The sequence below is a fragment of the Danaus plexippus genome (assembly GCF_018135715.1).
Source record: "Danaus plexippus chromosome 13 unlocalized genomic scaffold, MEX_DaPlex mxdp_15, whole genome shotgun sequence".
NCBI classification, from domain to species: domain Eukaryota; kingdom Metazoa; phylum Arthropoda; class Insecta; order Lepidoptera; family Nymphalidae; genus Danaus; species Danaus plexippus.
Window position 1 is genome coordinate 2859282 of NW_026869849.1, and position 19915 is coordinate 2879196.

Below are 19915 nucleotides of genomic sequence, written 5' to 3' on the forward strand. Positions count from 1 at the left end.
GTTCCGTACTTCTGTGCTTTTGATACTGTGACATATTTTTCATCTGTTTATAAAACACAGTGACTTGTCATAATTGTTAAAGTCATCTCATCATTTCTCTAGCTCACCGATTAATTGAAAACTAAAGTATCAAATATTTTTAAAGGTATTGGATATATATATTCAATATGACGGTCAAGAATAAGACAGAGGAACCGAAAAAGGAAAAAGTGGAACCAACACCCGCACCAAATGATGACTTGGTATTTTTTTTAACATAAACCGATTGTCGAAATAAATTACCAGTATTAACTTAAATATATTGCAATTTTATTACAGTCCGAAGAAGATAAACGTCTTCAGGAAGAGCTTAATATGCTGGTTGAAAAATTAGTGGTACTTATAATCTACATAGTCGTCGTAATATTTTGTGGTAGACAATGATAACCAATTGTTTTTAAAATTTTCAGGGTAACGATGTTGATCTATATTTGCCTGCATTGCAAATGCTAAGCAATCTTATAAGAACCTCTACGACTTCAATGACATCTGTCCCAAAGCCTCTGAAATTTTTGAGAGAGCATTATCCTGCATTAAAACAAGTTTATGAGAAAATTCAAGATGAAAAGACAAAGAAATATTGTGCTGATGTTGTTTCTGTTCTTGCTATGGGTGTCAGCGGTGCTCCAGTAAGTAAAAATCTGTAAAACATAAAACAAAGAGATATATTTTTTGAATAAAATTAACAAAATCACTACATCTATAGGATGCTGCAGAGAAACGAGAGTGCCTCAAGTATTGTATGCTGGGAACACTTTCAAATGTTGGTGAATGGGGTCATGAATATGTAAGGTAAGGTTATATCAGTTATTTAAGGTTAAGTGGAGACAAAGACCTGGGAAATAAAGGTCTTAGAATAAGACTTACAAGAACTAGAAAAGAAAGCCACAAAAAAGTATAGATATATAAAGATCTTAAATAGGCCAAAAACTTTATGGACATATTCTTATTATTTAATATTTGTAGGCAACTTGAGGGTGAGATTGCTGAGGAGTGGAACTTAGACAATATGAACAGCCTCATGCCGCTAGTGTGTGATGTAGTAGCATTTGATATGAAGCACTCGGCCGAGATCCAGGCCTGTGATTTGTTGATGGAGATTGATCAGTTGGATATCCTCTCCCAGCACATGGACCAGAGCAACTATCCTCGTGTTTGTCTATATTTGATTGGGTATGTTAACATTCATACATTGCCTCATATCTATTAATTAGCTGAGAGTTCATCTGCATGGAATAGTTTTTTTAGGGTTTCTATTAATAAAAATAAATTAAATATCTAATATAATAGTAGATTTAGTTCCTTCCCCTAACATTAGCTAGGTAGCAATGTAATTTCTTTCAAAACAGAAATAAAAGAAAAAAGTTTTCATATTATGTTCTGTGTATCCATATAATATTTGTTAAAATATGTTACTTATAATTGAAAACAATTTTGACAGTTTTATTAATTTGTATACAGTTATTATTCCTATTTAACTATTTAATTGTTCAAATTTGTGTTGAACATGGTACTGCTATACTAATTTAGTAAATATTTTTAACTTATTATACCAAAAAGGGGGATGCTCTCAATTTTGCTTTTGGTATTTTTGATATTATGTGTTCTCCGTTAACTACTACAAACATAAATACAATCTGTGTGACTTACCCACATTTAATGTTTTTTGCTGTATAAATAGTATTTTTTTCCACATATATATATGATTAGCATAATAATCTTTAAAGTACACAATAATGTATTTGTTTAAATATTTACTGTGTTATTTATAATTATAGAAAATCTATTAAACTTTCCATAAAAAGCACGTATGACTCATCATTTGCCTCTAAACAGATGTGCAAGTTATGTAGTGGAGCCGGAATCGACACAAATATTGCAAGGTGTTCTCGACACTTACCTGCGATTTGGTGAATATCCTCGTGCCTTGTTGGTAGCGATGCAACTTCACAACAAGAGTAAATGCGAAGAAGTTTTTAATGCTTGTAATGATCCGTAAGTAAAAACATCATATATATAAACATAAAGCACATTTAATTCAGAAAAAGTAATTGTGCCATAATAATTATCTTAAAGTAATCGACCTCTTTGGTTCTTTTGATTTTTATTTTTGACTTTTAACAGCTTTAAATTATTTAAAATATGTGAAATATAATTCTTAGTGGTAATAGTTTGTTTTTTATTCTAGGTTAATTAAAAAACAACTCTGCTATATGTTGGCTCGTCAGTATGTACCACTGGAATTGGAGGATGAAGATCTCCGCACCATACTGTTGAATGCACATATAAATGATCATTTCCTTAGTCTAGCTAGAGAGGTAAATAAATAATATAGGTGTAATTTAATTAATCTCTGAATATATTTATATAGAGTCCTATACATAAGACACTTATGTACTTTCTTAGGACTTGTTTGACAATTTTAAAGTAAACATCGATGATATGCCTTATATAATTGTAATAAGAGTTATATTGCAATATAGCAAATATTAAATAGAATGATATTTATTCCAGCTCGATATAATGGAGCCTAAAACACCAGAAGAGGTTTACAAAACCTGGCTCGAGTCAGCTGGCTCGGCGCTTCGTCCTTCACTGCTTGCTGAACATCCTGTTGACTCAGCGAGACAGAACCTCTCAGCTACCTTCGTGAATGCTTTCGTGAACGCAGGATTCGGAAGAGATAAACTGGTCACCACCGAGGATGGAAATAAATGGATGTACAAGAATAAGGATCACGGTAAATTTATATGAATTAACATATTTAACGTATTCTGTCTACATATAAGAGATTTCCAACGATGTATAGACACATCACGATATCTCTGGAACCATAAGGTGTAGGGACTAGAAATTTAAATGAATATTACTTTCACCGAGCTGAGGTCATTTAAGAAACGTTTTTATGATATTCCACCTATAAGGGGTGTTGATGACAAGTCCCCGATTTTAAAATATACCCGCTATATGCTTCAAATTTGATAGGAATCTTTTATGTCACATAGAAATTAATTACGAAGGAATTTTGATATGAACTCATCCCCAATATTGATTGCGGAGGTGGATATTAACAATGAAAATTTTAAACTTCTGTATTTTATGTCATGAGAAGCAGACCGGTAACGCTAGTTCTTTTATATAATATCTCACTTGGCTTAGGTTTTTCCAATTAGGATAATACATTTTCGAAAAGTCTAGAAATTCTTCAAAAGCTTTGCTTCACCACACAGCAATTTCTAACAAATTCCTTAATCTCAAGTTGTTCTGAACCTACTAAATCAAATACAAGTACATAATTCATAAATACAGATGGATATCGAAACTAAAAGTGATTTATAGGCTTTGAAATGCAATTTAAAAAAATGCAAATTAGATGATTGTACCAAAAAATATATATATATATATAATTTTGTCACGATAATTAGCAAAGGACATCTGGTTTTAACAAATTCATTTTATATGGACCTTAAAAAATATTATTATATGTCACATATTGATGTGGTTAACTTTCTTTTCTAGGTATGTTATCAGCAGCAGCTTCACTCGGTATGATCCACCTGTGGGATGTCGATGGTGGTCTAACCCCCATAGACAAGTATCTCTATACATCTGAAGAACACATCAAGGCGGGCGCGCTTTTGGCCTTGGGACTAGTGAATTGCGGGGTCCGTAATGAGTGCGACCCCGCACTAGCTCTGCTGTCCGATTATGTTCTGCATTCAAGTGCTAATCTCAGAATTGGCAGTATTTTAGGTAAAACACTTCATTATTTTAAAAATATCTTAACATTGATGCTATGCTACTGATTATAATATAAAAATACATTAATTGCCACTATATGTCCTTATTTTATGATATTATATTGTTATACAGATCTATTTAAAAAAAATAAAAATTTGTTGCTGAATGTTTAAACTAATACCTAAATATGTATAATATAATTATCATTTCCTTTCATACTTAAGTTTCTTCTTCCTTATGTAATCTTCTCTTAAATCTATCTAAAGATTAGGTATTCTAACGATGTCTGTTTTTGAATTTTAACAAAATGTCATCGCTCAAACTTAAAACTTCTTTATCAAACCCTATCCAGGTCTTGGCATAGCCTACGCGGGTACACAGCGTGAGGACGTTCTATCCCACCTTCTGCCAGCGTTAGCTGATACCTCAGCACCTCCAGAGATATGCGCCCTGGCCGCAGTTGCCTGTGGACTCATCGCCGTCGGTTCATGCAATGGAGACGTCAGTTATACACAATATACTAGCACGCCCGCTGACTTTGCTTGCAATCATTTCATATATAGCGATATATCATAAATATATAGATTGATTGAGTGTTCATCATACGAGTTTGTACTGTTCAATATATGTATTGTATGTGTTCATTATACAGATTTTATTCTAAGTAGTAGTTCATATAGTTAATAATAAACGAAGCGATTATTACCAAGACAGAAAAAAAAAATCTTAAGCATGCTTGGGAGACATTGTAGAATTTGATTTCAAACATTTGTCTAAGCTTGATATTTATTTGTATATACATAGATAGAGTTTGGTTCGATAATATTATAACCGTCTTAATTATTAGAACTGCTTGAAAATGATTGATTTTTATTTAAAATTTATCTTATTTTGCCAGGTCACATGTGCTATTATCCAGAGGCTGATAGATGACAACAAAGATTTGCATTCTTCAACATACGCCAGGTTCCTCCACCTGGGTCTAGGATTATGTTTCTTAGGTAAGAACAAATACGGAATTATTTTTTATTAACAGAAGTATTAATTTGTAGGAAAAATTCAAAAAATATTTTTTAATAGAGTACATCTCCATTGAAAGTGGGTGGAATAAGTAAATATTTTTAATTATATTATCAAATGTATCATCATGAAGGAAGTCCTTCATTTATTATATTATTGTTGGAAATTGACATTATTAGAACAGCATTATCAGTTTGTATACTGTGAGTGCACAAAAATTATAGTGCATTTTTAAATTTTTTTATCAATGTAACATAATAAATAACTTTTAATAAATAAAATTGTATAATCTGTTCAACAGCTTTAGAATCTAAAAGCAGTGAAACACAGCAGGTAAATTAATTTAAATTCAAATATATATATATATGTATTTTTAATATTCCAGGTTGCAAGGAGCGAACTGAAGCCACTATGGCAGCCCTGGAGGTGCTTCCTGAGCCCCAACAGTCTCTATGCCAGACTACACTATCAATGTGTGCATATGCTGGCACTGGGGACGTTCTGGTTGTTCAACAGATGCTGCACATATGCTCCAAGCATTACGACACAGATGTATGTATACCATAAGTTATAAATTCTCAGATTGGTTTCTTAAGAGTTCTGTAGAATAGTCGTCATTGTTCTTAGATAATTCAATACTTGTTTGGTTCCATATATAGAAACTATTTGGTTGCTGTGACATTATGTTCAAAATGTTGGAATACATGCATTAAACCATATCCTGATAACTGTTTAAAAAAAAAATTAATATCATTTAGAATGAGCAATCTTCTACTGAAGACACAGCATTTAAGAAACAAGAAAAGAAGGAGTCTAAAGAAGGCGGCAGCGGCAGTGGAAGTTCGTCCAGTGGATCAAAGGATGATAAGAATAAAAGTATGGATAAGATTATTAATGGAAAAAATACTCACATAACATATATATTTTTAAACATCTTTTATATGAAGATAACAGTTTTATTAACAGATTTTGATATATATTTTTTAATTTCATTTTTTTTTTGTTCAAATAAATCCAAAATCAAATTCCAAGACAAAATTCAAGATATTTGATGAGAAATTGTAAAGATATCAATAAAACTTATAAATTTTATTAGATATACAGAAATTTTCGTTTATTCACATTTCAAACTATATTTTGTGTCGTTTTAATTACTAAAACAGGCAAGTCAAAGGAGAGTAAGAGTAAGGACAAAGAAAAGGAGAAGGAGAAGGAGGCAAACAAGGAGTTGTCTTCAGTACAGGCTGTGGCTACCCTGGGAGTAGCGGTTATAGCACTGGCTGAGGAAACTGGAGCTGAAATGTGTACACGAATCTTTGGACAGCTCGTGAGTATAAAAACAATGTGAATATTACATTATATGAGACGAAATATAATTAGTTATTATGTAATACTATTTTAAGTCATACTTTTTACATAACTTGGTTTCCATAACAAATGTCTCTTGTTCGTTGCGTTGAAAATCGGCTGAACATTAAATAATTTTATTTCGAAAAACCAATCTGTTTAATAGTTATTGGAGTTTTTATTTTATTGTACTTAAGAAAATACATAAACATATTTACACTCACGTTGAAGGAATTCGAATATCTTTTATTAATTAATCGACGTCGTCAGAGACTGGCTTCCACTCTATATTTAATATGACAAAACGCATAGGTGTTATTGGGAATAGTGTGTGTGTATGTGCATATGTGTAATGTTGTAATATTATACATCTTAGGGTCGTTACGGTGAGCCGGCCGTCCGTCGCGCGGTGCCCTTGGCGATCGCCCTTTGTTCAGTCTCAAACCCTCAACTGTCAGTCATAGATGTACTGAACAAGTACTCACACGACGCTGACAATGACGTCGCTTACAACGCCATATTCGCCATGGGACTCGTTGGCGCTGGGACAAATAATGCCAGGTATTATGAAAATATTTTTACATTAACACAAAGTAGTTATTTTAAAACCTCTTACCTGAATGAAAAAAAACTATTATTTCTAGGAGTAAATAAAACCTTATATTTTTTTTATCTTTATCAGACTGGCGACTATGCTGCGTGCGTTGGCCTTATACCACGGGAAATCCCCGGTCCATTTGTTCATGGTCCGGCTGGCTCAAGGTCTCTGTCACGCTGGTAAGGGCACAGTCACACTGTGTCCGGCTCACTCGGACCGTCGACTTCTCAACCAGCCCGCACTCGCCGGACTGCTTGTTGTACTCACAGCCTTCCTAGACTGCAAGAATAGTTAGTATTTCATCTCTTACTTGTTTAATATTTTACCTTTTGTTAAAACTCGAGTTCAGAATCTGTCACCTTATTAGTTATATATAAATTAATATCAATGATAATTTATCATATCATTACTCGTAATGATTATATAAATTGTCTTTATTTAGAGGCATTTTTGGTTCAATATAGAAATAGTAGCGCATATAGTACTGTAATTTTTTTGTATATATGTACATATGTATGAAGGTCGTTTAGAATTTAAGTTCTCATTTTGTATTCCAGTAATCCTCGGTAAATCTCACTACCTCCTGTATGTGTTGGCGACTGCGATGCAACCTCGCTGGTTGGTCACTCTAGATGAAAACCTACAGCCCTTAAACGTTAGCGTCCGTGTTGGACAGGTAATGTATTAAAATATTATTTTTAATTCATCTGTACTATGTTTATAACGATTTATAATCTGTATTGAATTTTATTACAGTTTTTAATTATCTGTACCTTGTGTAAATATTTTTTCTGTACTAAAATCATGATTTTTCAGGCTGTTGACGTTATTGGTAAGGCCGGTACACCGAAAACCATCGCTGGTTCACACACACATACGACACCTGTGCTGCTATCTTTCGGTGAACGTGCAGAGTTAGCTACTGACGAATATATACCACTATCACCGGTCATGGAAGGATTCGTCATTCTTAAGAAAAATGAAGACAGTGTCATGGCATCTGTCCAGTGAACATAATAATTATAGCTTTCATAGTATTAATGTTTTATTAATGTTCTATCGATTTCCTAATAATAAATGTCTAATGACAAACTTTTTGATGTTTTTTTTTTTTTTTGTTAATTTCTCGTCTTGAATAAGAATAAGTTTTAAGCATTTTCTGATAAATAAGTCTGTATAGTCCTTGGAATAATGCTACCACCTGAGCTTTAAGGAATGTGAGCTGCAGGAAGGGGAAGGTTAGCAAATGTCAATATTACTCATTGTGTCGTCAAGCTTCGCGATAGTTACATGATTTAATTGCTAGCGCGTGATTTCTAACCCACACGAAATAGTATCCTGCATGGGTCGGGTCTGCGCATGTCATGCATGCAAAGGGATGTTAATAATAAAGCTCTATCTTCCTATATATATATATATATATATATATATATATATATATATATATATATATATGTATATTCTTTCTTTATCACTACTCACACACCAAAAAAGGTAACTAGGCTTAACACTAGGACTAAAGGATAACAAATCATTTAATCTGAGGTCTATTCAAGGGATAAAAATAGTGTTCCTAAGCATATGATTCTTTTAAAAGATAATGAGATAAGTCTGATACAATAATATTTCCAGTCATATTGATAGAAATAACAAAAATTCCAAAGATAAAAACCTTGTTTCCTCCACTATTAATATAAATTAAAGTGTTAACCCTTAAAATGCTTTTTTAAAATTATTTTCTTTATTATATATGTCCCTTGATAAGATATGTAATGATTTAAATTGTTTTTAATTTAAATAACAATTATCTTAAAATACAAATGGTATTACTAACAAGTAAAAGTATTTTCATAAGACCTTTTAAGAATAAATATTGTTCATTAGAGAGTAAAAAACTATTTTATTACAAAATTTATTTGCCATCAAGTGTTTTCATTGGTGGTATTTTCTGTATCTGACTTATCGCTATCCTCCGAATGTGAAGATTCTTTATTTTCTGGACCATTGTCTACTTTAGGTTTCTTTTCTTTCAATTTTGCTTTGAGTTTCTTTTTTAATCTTTTTGCCCTTTTCTTAGCAGTTTTTTCATCAGCAATTTTTTTATTTTCTTCTAACTTTCTTTGATATTCCTCATCAAGTTTTTCCTGTTAAAAGATTATTCTTGATAAAATAAGTAAATTAAGAAATAAAAAATATATTAAGCAGTAATACCTTTTCACTCTTCTCTTGTATAAATTTTTGTCTGGCATATTCTTTTCTTCTAAGATGCCTATAAACATGAAATTCTCCAGAACCTGCCCCAGCACTAGAACCCATTACATTACGAACAAAATCTGGAGGGGGTGCTAACGATTTTTCCCTTGGTCCATCTGGTATAACAACAGGTTTGTCCTAGAATGATTAGCATCATTATTTTGTTAAGTAAATCTTTGTCATTTTATCAGAGTATATAAAAAAGTATGACTTACAGGGTTTCTCATAAGCTTTTCTAGTTTTAATCTCTGTATATCAGTTGCGTTTTTTATTACAACTGGCTTCTTTTCTTCCTCATCAGATTTTTTTGTTTTACTACTCATTTTTATTCTAATGATTATATGAAATGAATTACAGCAGGTAAATATAGAACAGTACCAAATATTGACAATTTATCAACAATAAGCTTCTATTTTGCGGTATAGTAATTTTACTAGCTGGTGACAGTCATGACATATGTCATATACCAATGTGCATTCATTTTAATAGAAACTGTGACACAACAATTATAAAAAATATAGTTTTAATCACAAAACTATATAAATAAAAATATATATATCAATTAAGAATGAAATAATTTATTCACCAATAACTTTTTCCTTATATTTATAGAGGGTTATTTTAGATTCTCGATAATCTTGTAGTACACATCACTATTTTCACCTTGTGAAGGTTAAACCTTTAGTGCTCTTGTCGTGAACCGGCAATATTACTTCAATTTTTAGTCAGTGAAGGTTAAAGAAGTCAATCTTCGATTTGATACCCTATTAACAATTCTAAGGTGAGTAAATTGTTGTTAATTAAAAAAGTATTGCTTTAAAATTTAAAGTAACAGTTCAATATATATTTTTAACGCTTTTCAAATAACTATCCAACTGCTTAGATAATCATTATAATGATTGTTAAACTTAAAATTTAGTCCGCTATTTATAAAAAAAATATTTTGGATTCTCTGATTACATATAATAATAATAAGAATTGATTTTACGGCATCATGAAAATTACAGGAAGGATAAATCTTTTAGCCAAAATGCCAATAAAGTCAATCAAGGCACGTCAAATTTTCGACTCCCGCGGTAACCCCACAGTCGAAGTCGATCTCGTAAGTGTAACGTAACATTTAAATCTTGTTTAGGATTTGGACTAATAATTATTTAGTACAATAATTCTTATAGGTATCAGACTTAGGCCTTTTCCGTGCTGCTGTACCATCTGGAGCATCTACTGGTGTCCATGAAGCTCTAGAACTCAGAGACAATGTAAAGGGTGAATATCACGGAAAAGGTGTCCTCACAGCCATCAAGAACATCAATTCCATCATTGCTCCTGAATTATTGAAACAGAATTTGGAGGTCACCCAACAAAAAGATGTAAGTTACTCATTTTGTTTAATAATTTTAGGTAATATTGATTTACAAGAACCCTATTTAATTATTCAGTTGATATTAAATATAACACTTGAAAATTTGATTTAATACATACCTTACCCTATAGTTGTGAATATAAATATTATATTATTATTATTAAAAATAGGCAGCTTTGTCTGTTTCTGTAATTTTACTATTAATTAATATTTTTTTTAGATTGATCAATTTATGCTCGGTTTGGATGGTACTGAGAATAAGTCCAAACTTGGTGCCAATGCAATCCTCGGGGTTTCGTTAGCTGTTGCAAAGGCTGGTGCAGCTAAGAAGGGTGTGCCTCTCTACAAGCATCTCGCTGATTTAGCTGGCAATAATGACATTGTTTTGCCCGTGCCTGCCTTTAATGTTATCAATGGCGGATCTCACGCAGGAAATAAACTGGCTATGCAAGAGTTCATGATCTTGCCAACTGGTGATTATATTTGGTTATACCACTGTTTTTTTGGATATATTTTATTATTCTAAATATGATAATTTTTTTTGGCTATCCATGATCAAGAGCAGTTGAGATAAAGTAAATTAAAAAACATGATTTTATTTTGATGTGTACTACAAATGTCTTAGTCTTTGTATCATACAAATAAGAAGAAGAACTTATATGTTTAGATCTACCGTTAAATTCAACCCACATGAATGGGTTACACCTAACAGTTATGGAGTATTCATAAATAAAACCAAAAAAAATGTACACAGGTGCCTCTTCATTCAGTGAAGCTATGCGCATGGGCTCTGAAGTGTACCACCACTTAAAGAAAATCATTAAAGAGAAGTTTGGTCTGGATTCAACCGCTGTCGGTGATGAGGGTGGCTTTGCTCCCAACATTCTGAACAACAAAGATGCTTTATACCTCATTCAAGATGCTATACAGCAAGCCGGATACAGTGGCAAGGTACATCAAAGTTTCAACATGAAGACATACATTTTTAATATCAATTCAACTTGCGAACTAATGCTACACACTTCATTTCTTACAGATTGAAATTGGTATGGATGTAGCTGCTTCCGAGTTCTTCAAGAATGGTACCTATGACCTGGACTTCAAGAACCCCAAGTCCAACCCAGCCGACTACTTGTCATCTGAAAAGTTGGCTGAAGTCTACTTGGACTTCATTAAGGACTTCCCGATGGTATCCATCGAGGATCCCTTCGATCAGGATGACTGGGCGGCCTGGGCTAGCCTGACATCACGCACACCCATCCAAATTGTTGGAGATGATCTTACTGTAAGAAATTCTATTATATATTAATATTATATGATTTTACTCATTTATGTCGAATCTGTAGATAACCAATTATTACTTCTGTTTGGTTATACTTAAACAGTTTAACATGCATTACCAGTTATATTTATCAAAAATATTATGTTATGCTAGCTATATTATTTCATCTTTTTTCTACCAAATTTGTATTACACCTTTGAAGATAACTAAAAATCAATCCGGTCTAAAGGGCACCTAAGTGTATATATCTACATATGGGCCGGTATCAAAATTCCAAAAAAAAATTATTAATCTGGTCTTATAAATATAGTAAAAAAGAAATATTAGGTTAATAAATATTTATTTTATCAAGAAAAATTTTATTGCTCTTTATAAGGTCGTTAAAAATATTATCAATGTTTTGCGCAATTTTATCTATAAGTGAACAAAAAGTTATTTTCCATAGAATAATATTTATATTGCCTCGTAGGTGACTAACCCAAAACGTATTGCTACCGCTGTTGAGAAGAAGGCTTGCAACTGTTTGTTACTGAAGGTGAACCAAATCGGAAGTGTGACAGAGTCTATTGATGCCCACTTACTGGCCAAGAAGAATGGATGGGGCACCATGGTTTCCCATAGGTTAATATTAATAATAATTAGTAATTAATAACCGAAATTAACCTTTCAATCACATTCAAAGTCAAAAAACAATTAGTATAAAACCAATTTAATTTTATAACTGAGGTCTTATATCGTCTATTTTTTTAAGGTCTGGTGAAACTGAAGATACTTTCATTGCTGATCTGGTAGTAGGACTGTCGACCGGCCAGATCAAGACTGGCGCTCCATGCCGCTCTGAGCGTCTCGCCAAATACAACCAGATCCTCCGTATTGAGGAAGAACTCGGAGCCGCTGCTAAGTATGCCGGCAAGAACTTCCGCAGACCCGTCTAGAAACAGAAGAATATGAAGCTGTTTAGCAAACATCATGTACACTCTAAGATACTTTTGTAGAGTAATAATATTTACTATTACAAGTCGGTATTTCATTATATAAAGAGATTACAGAAAACTGTAGACAGTTATATGTAAAGCAAAGAGTATGTAATTGTCTTATTTATGATTTGTATTTGAATCTTTCAAAATTATTTGAGTATGTGTTTGAAGAGCGAATACATGTAAGCCTAAGTGAAAGTGAAATTTTAAATTATTATTTAAATATATCATTATAGTGAATTCTATTATTTTATTTTATGAAAAAACTCCCATTAGAGTATGTGTGCATAATTTGATGCGTTTGAATTATGTATCTAATACATAGTCATTACCGCTTCCTGATTATAAACTATAAAACCGAAGTCATACGCTGTGGAAAAAAAATAAAGACGTAAATTTTAGACACGTAAATAAATAACCTCAATTTTATATGTACACGAAAGACCACAACTTCGTTACAAAGAAACAAATTCGTTAGTGTAGTATTCTTTGCTCAGATTTAATGACAATGGTGCTGTATGGGACATATAAAAATGGTTTTAAACACTTCTCCAATAAATACTCTTTCGAACGGTATACAACATATACCATTTATAATATAGTAATCCCAAAAAACCCGGTTCTTCGTCACAAATGCATTAAAAGGTGAAGACCTAAAGTATAAACAATTCAAATGAGAAGGTAAAACCTACAAAAGATTTTGTAACATTTATAACTCATTCTAATACAGTTAAAAGAAATGCTACCTCTTTCGTTGGTTGACAATTATACTCCCTTCGGCCCTTGTGCTCCCTGTCGTGTGTCGACTGTCGAGTCGAGACTCGTCGTTCATTGCTACTTCACGAGTTTTTACCTCAGCGCATTGTTTTTGGTTACATTTTATTTTGTTACTGTTATTTGCCCTTTCCTGTACTTTTCTTTTTCCCGCCAATTCCTTACCCCTTACCCAAACAAGGGTGAAAGTTGCAACGCCTTCGCAAAACTATGTTGCGGATGTCCAGGGCGATGGTAACTACCTCCAACAGGTAGGCCGACGGTACATTTGCCCCTTTAGCATAATAAATAAATAAAGAAAGAAAGACTACACTAACGAATGCAATCATTTTTTTAACAACGTTGGTGATTAATAAAAAAATTATTTAAATTTTAATCACAGAACAAAAATGGGGATTTACTGGAAAAAAAAGTAAAATAGGCTCTTTGAATTTAACATAAAACTATTAGCCAACACTATCACCTATCGACCATTTTCCTATGGCTACTCACCTTCCAAACACCTTCTTTATTAATCCAATGGTATTGAAAAATAATTTCCTTTATATATTACTCCCAAAAAAAATTAAAAGTCTAATTTATAATCTTAATTATCGACAGCGTTACTTGTCTGTGGAATTCTTATTACATAATCTACTATCTAAAAATTAAATGTCAATGTCATTGTATTATGCTTTGAATTTCGAACGTGAAGGATTGGATAGAATTAAATTTATATTGTATTTTAAACTTCTACAATGCACATCACTAGAATTCTATGTCGAGTGCCGGTGATAAAGTTCCGCAAGGGAATGGGTCCGTCCGCTGCTAGTGCCCCTCCACCTTCCTCAGCCAGCCCTGCGGCAGCCGCTGCTGCTGTAATGATTACTTTCTTATACTGCAAAATATATTCTATATACCATAGAAGTTCTGTTAGTAAATCTATTTATTCCCTTTTTGCATTTCAGCCGGCTCAGGCCCAGTCTTCGGCGGCAATGAGTAGTGCTGCTATATCTGATATTGACCTACCTCTGCGTTACCAACGACGGCCACTTTCCCAAGAAGAGATCGACCACATCAATGGCGGCGGAGTCGTTTAGTGTTACAGTTAATTAATGTAGATAGATAGTAGAGTGGATAATAACGATTTGAGGTATTCACTTAGTAAAAGAAATGTTATTTGTTATTTAAAAGTATTTATTTATGTTTTATTGTTCATTGTTTGATGATAAAAGTATTCTTTGAATGTATTGATGTAATGAGTAAATCATTTTATGTTTAACTATATCTGAACAACCGTTACAGGAGAGTAAAATATCATCTTCACAAAATGTAACTCCAGCTTGTGCCATTAAAATACCGCGCAGTATTTTAGTTCAATATGGAAAGAAGAGAGATGTGATATCCTTTAAAATACTTCTCCAAAAAATTGAAACTGGGCAAAATATTTAAGGATAGAACATAAACGACTTTATTGACTGAATTACACAATATTTGAATTGTCTTGAGATTACTGTTTTTTTCTTAATCTTAATTAAATGAAAACAATTTAATATTTTTCAATACAATTTACCACAACCAGCCACAGGTCACAACATTTGTCATGAAATATAAGTAAAAATTATTGAGCATTCTTCTAAGTTAATAATTTTCTTCTTACTCTCAACACATTAAGAACTTAATAGACAGCACAAACAAGGGCCCTTAAATTTATACAATGGGCCATTTACAATGTTTTTTTTTAAATTTGATATAATATACACGGAATGAAATTCTTTGCATTCACTAGTCCTAGAATATTCATCTGACTCGAGAGCAAAGCCTGTCAACAATAAAAAATTTAAATATACTGCTTTATCTTGTTGACAAAATTTTGTAAACAGAATATTACAGACATTTAAATTTATGAACATTAAGGAATAATCTCAATGCATAATTTTCTAATTTAGCATATTTGAGATGGCAATCTTATTGAATTAGTTTCAATTTCGTTTTAAAAAAAATATCCTAAAAGTGGCAGTTTGAATAAACTATGTAGTAACATATTGTTTCTAGAATTTATTTCCAGCCAGTATTAAAAAATTGTTACATGATTTTGCTTTTAATATGTCATAGTTTCGGTCAAGTGTTTTTTTAATATTTTCAATATTTTAGGTATATTTCCTTGGTTCATTCATGTAATTAACTGTCCATATCATACATATAAGTAAAAAATTTCACTAACTAAAGAGAGAATATTTAAAAGTTATTATTGTATAAAACATAAAGAAGAGCTAGTGTTTTGGCGTATAATCAATATAGAGAATGTATAAAACGTAAACTAAGCTTATAACAAGGAGTACTCTAATAATATGGTACGGTGAGTTTCTCGTCCTGGATGGACCACATCTGTGCAGCCTCCCCGTCGTAAGCACCATCGCTGTTTGTTTCGAACTTGATCAGGCCGTACTTGGCGAACTGACGCTTATAATACAGATCACAGGGAACTGTCAGGAACACCTCTGTCATTGCCTTTTTCAAATTATCTGAAAATATAATATGCTTTTATAACTGTTGAAAGGTATAGATATAGGTACATTTCTAATTACGAAAAATAAATTAAACGATCAAATTATATGGTTACGACACCTGGTGGCCATAAAGCAAACTAACAACATAGCGAATTTAGAACCTAGATCGTCTACAATCTACGTTAACAGCTATTCAAATTATTTCTCGAGATTATAATATATTTTTTTGTTATTCTGGAAATCAAACGTTAGGTTTTAAAGATTTACTCAATTCTACTTCCAGGTGTTCGGAGCCTTCTTTTTCGTTCTGTTCAAAACTAAGAATCTGATATCAGACGGTTGCATAGCACATTTAAAGTTTTCGAAATAAGAATGGAAAAAATTGTTTTATTTGCATTCTAAAATTGTTTATCGTCGTATTATTTATTATATTATCTGTATACGATATGATTTGTTTTATGACCTATAGCAATGGTAAGAAATATTTTTATCGATTCTTATCATAGCATTAAATAAATTTATTTAGTCTTTATTAATATGAAACATCCTTTGTAACAACTAACCGGGTAATCTTGAGTTCACAACTATAGCGTAGGGAGGTAGTCGTCCTAATGTTTCCAGTGTTACAATGTCTTTACCGCCGTCCTGCATGAACTTCTTTGAATACAATAATGTTGTTGAATCGACAGCTGCACAATCAGCTTGTTTTGTTAGAACCATCTGAGCAGACGCTAAATGGGATCCAGATTCTGAAGAGAAAATTCGTTTGAGAAATTTATCATTGCTTCACAATAGAAAACATCACAATTCCAATGACGTACTTAAATGAGATCCAAAAAATGAGGCATTCTCTCCCTTTTCCTTTAATGTCTTTAGTACGATCTTGAGTCCACTAAGAGATCCACCATCGCTATACGCAAATGTACAGCCTCTCAAGTCCAATAAAGTATTTACGTTGTGAGCACTGCAATTACAATAAACAGCTATTGTTCATAATCGTTCGAACTCTGTAGAGTAATAATAGAGGTTAGAAGTACCCTTATCACGAAACTTGACATATTTGATAACAGTGAATTTATCTAACTATTTACATTTAGGTTGTTTAAATAAAGTATTTTTTTTATTTCATTATTATTTCATCAGCGTCTTAGTGCTGGCAATATTTTGCTTATATTATAATTGCGCAAGTGGGATAAAACGTGTGGAGCGTTGTTTGTTACGCTCTCAGCAATATGTACTGAATGTATTTTTATAACACTTTAAGTAAGTCTTGGTCCTAAATGGATATATATTTTTGACATATTAACGATAATGGTATAATAAAAAACTTACATTTTATCGCGGTGGATAATAATGTCCGAGAAGTATCCCGGTTTATTTTCTACGTTCATCTGGTGCGCGAACACGGGAGTCACCGGAAGCAGTTCGACATATTCAGCTTTATTTTTGCGCAATTTCATATACGATGCTGCCGACATGAAACCTAGAATGTATAAAAAAAATAATCAAACAAAAACCACGTGTAACTATCATCTGAAACGCATTCTGTGATCAAATACCCACAACGTCTAAAACGCAGTAACATAATATATCGAAATTAGCATATTATTTTGTCAGTAAAGGCAAAGCGACCTTTGAATTAATATGTACCTTCTTATATAAACCACTACATGTGTAGCCTCTCGTTCTTCACACTTCGTATTCGATGTATAAAACATATTTTCTTTTGTTGGAAAGGTGATTAAGACATTAAAATGAACGGTTTCTTTTCCCCTCACGTGTTCATAATATTTTAAGTTTTGAGTACAATTGCAATATGAGGAAGGGTTCAAAATATCTGTGTACATATTTTCAACACCTCCTCATAGCTTCATGTAAAATTTTTCTACTTATTATTAAATAATATGTTTTATAGATTTTAAGATTTCCAGTTTTTAACTGTCCAAGAAAGACTTTTCAGATTAATATAAACAGAAGTTTCTTGCGTTAGATTCTCGCATCACCCACAAAAACGGATACAAACATGTTATATAATGTACCTATAGGTGGCAGGCATCTTAAAAATTAACACATGTTGTGAATTTATGCACGACGTTGTAATATTTGATTCGGATCGCTTTTTATAAACGAACGCATACATTCTATGTGTAGCAGATACAAGGTGAAGGCTGACACCCAGCGGCCAGCGCTAAGGACGTTATAAAATTTAATAACGTTTGAAGTCTGTGAAAACTTTATGCAAAACCCACCTTCCACAGTTATAGGCGTTCCAAATAAATATTAATTTAAAGCATACCTCGAAGTGTTTATGACTGACTTTTAGTATTAACAAAATAATAATATTTATAATTTTAAATTAACATTATTTTGCCTCCTCGGTTCCAGAATATTTGTTTTTAAAAAATAAAATATATTGATGGTTTTAATAATGATTAACCTTATAATGTTATGTAGTTCATTTATAATAAGATCTTATATGGAAATCTGTAGAAACGAATGAATCCAAACCTTACCTAAGTCCACTTTGTTATTTGTGAAGGGATTGGGCCGATCGGATATGGGCCCAGGGCTCCGACTTTCATATTGAAGGGTAGCATAACACCCTAACTCACTCTCTAACATTTCCATAATCAATACATATAAATCCACTGGATGTGCGGGACTCATGTAATTCACTATCCTTAATTCATTACAATCGGACATTCTGAAGTTATATATAAAATCACCACTTTTTAATAACAAGACGAAGACGAAGACGAATAATATTAAATAAAACTGGAATGTTATATGTTTACTCTCAATAAATGTGATAAACAATGCACGATGTGTTCACGATTTATCCGGTTACCGGTATCGTGTAATCCAGTATGTGGTGACGTCAGAGCTTTCACGCTATCGACACATGCCACTAGCCCCAGTAAACAATAAACTATCAATACTAGCTGGACTAGACAAACTCTTGACTTAGTATTTATTAGACTTTGATGTATAAAAAAGCGGCATTTAAATTTTTTATCTATGTTTTTATTATATATAGATATCTTATTTTTAGATACAGATGAAATAAAATATATAAAGTTGTGAAGAAAGTTACATTTTCACCTCGTCTTTCTGTGACCAGGGTTGAACGCAAAACAATTGTAACGTTATATTTATTTATGTAGTCCCATCTTTCTAATTTCATCATCTCCTTTAAAAATATACCTATATTATTTTATGGTTATTGATAGTTACAATAATTTTTGTTCATTGTTGTAATATTCTCAAACTTAGCTTAGATAGCTAGTTATTACAAAACGTGAATTCGCTTATTAAACCTATGGACGTAGGCCGTTAAGGCCTAGTCTAGGCCTAGGAAGTAGGGCCTATGTTTAAGCTTAGAAAACTTGAAAAAGTAATTTTAAGTCATCCTCACATTGTCGTGCTCAGTGATCATAATCAACGCTCCAAGAAGTACTGAAAACTTTGTTTTCTAAAAACGTCATTAGCATTCTTTGATGGGAAAAACTTATGTTTAAGTTAATTTTTTTTACCGAAACAAATGTACATATTGTAATGTGTCAGTGGGCTATAGTAGAGATTAGGTACACTATCGCCACCCTACAAACGAACTGTTTTCTTATTCAGTAACTTACTTTATTATTATTAATAACCTGGAAAGATTTATGAATTAAATCTGTACTCGGTCCGTGTGTACAGTGTACATTACATGCAAACTGGGAATAACCTAATGAACAAGAATACAAATAGGTTACAATGTTTTTCGATCAAAAATTACGTTTAAAGGAGTATTTTAAATAAAATTACATTTTACGTTAAGGTTCTTGCATGGTAGGTACAACGTCTCATTAGAATATTCATAGTAGATACGAGTATTATAATTAGTTTCAATTATTGTATAATTATGGAAATAGTCTTTATCATATTGCTTTATGTATCAGAAACATGAACTGCACAATTTAGCAAAATACGGCCATACGAAATTTTATAAATACATATATGTAAAAATTAAAGTAAGGTAATCTTCTACTT

The 19915-nt window shown here is 32.1% G+C and overlaps 5 protein-coding genes across 5 annotated transcripts; 3 read left to right on the forward strand and 2 right to left on the reverse strand.

Annotated features, from left to right (window-relative positions):
- The first annotated feature begins 58 nt into the window (after window positions 1-58).
- LOC116769929 (26S proteasome non-ATPase regulatory subunit 2) lies at window positions 59-7840 on the forward strand. The gene is made up of 18 exons (XM_061527659.1): window positions 59-242; window positions 319-375; window positions 450-668; window positions 746-831; window positions 1006-1212; window positions 1876-2034; window positions 2228-2357; window positions 2554-2779; window positions 3559-3792; window positions 4133-4281; window positions 4679-4781; window positions 5186-5352; window positions 5559-5676; window positions 5964-6127; window positions 6524-6708; window positions 6830-7035; window positions 7303-7421; window positions 7562-7840. Exons 1-18 carry the CDS (start codon window positions 168-170, stop codon window positions 7754-7756), a joined length of 2799 nt encoding a protein of 932 aa, XP_061383643.1. The 5' UTR covers window positions 59-167; the 3' UTR covers window positions 7757-7840.
- An 803-nt stretch (window positions 7841-8643) lies between these two features.
- On the reverse strand, window positions 8644-9446 carry LOC116769925 (PRKR-interacting protein 1 homolog). The gene is made up of 3 exons (XM_032661134.2): window positions 9214-9446; window positions 8957-9136; window positions 8644-8889 (listed from the first exon to the last, which is right to left on the reverse strand). The coding sequence occupies exons 1-3, from the start codon at window positions 9319-9321 to the stop codon at window positions 8668-8670; spliced, it is 510 nt and encodes a 169-aa protein (XP_032517025.2). The 5' UTR covers window positions 9322-9446; the 3' UTR covers window positions 8644-8667.
- Window positions 9447-9623: 177 nt separating this feature from the next.
- Window positions 9624-12860, forward strand: LOC116770058 (enolase). The gene is made up of 8 exons (XM_061527955.1): window positions 9624-9779; window positions 10006-10100; window positions 10174-10368; window positions 10582-10834; window positions 11116-11312; window positions 11398-11646; window positions 12113-12264; window positions 12395-12860. The coding sequence occupies exons 2-8, from the start codon at window positions 10029-10031 to the stop codon at window positions 12576-12578; spliced, it is 1302 nt and encodes a 433-aa protein (XP_061383939.1). The 5' UTR covers window positions 9624-9779; window positions 10006-10028; the 3' UTR covers window positions 12579-12860.
- A 1179-nt stretch (window positions 12861-14039) lies between these two features.
- On the forward strand, window positions 14040-14883 carry LOC116770261 (uncharacterized). Its single transcript, XM_032661664.2, has 3 exons — window positions 14040-14251; window positions 14342-14467; window positions 14679-14883. Exons 1-3 carry the CDS (start codon window positions 14132-14134, stop codon window positions 14823-14825), a joined length of 393 nt encoding a protein of 130 aa, XP_032517555.1. The 5' UTR covers window positions 14040-14131; the 3' UTR covers window positions 14826-14883.
- Window positions 14884-15411: 528 nt separating this feature from the next.
- Window positions 15412-18776, reverse strand: LOC116770260 (uncharacterized). Its single transcript, XM_032661663.2, has 5 exons — window positions 18397-18776; window positions 17216-17366; window positions 16705-16847; window positions 16447-16632; window positions 15412-15898 (listed from the first exon to the last, which is right to left on the reverse strand). Exons 1-5 carry the CDS (start codon window positions 18584-18586, stop codon window positions 15717-15719), a joined length of 852 nt encoding a protein of 283 aa, XP_032517554.1. The 5' UTR covers window positions 18587-18776; the 3' UTR covers window positions 15412-15716.
- Between the last annotated feature and the right edge of the window lie 1139 nt (window positions 18777-19915).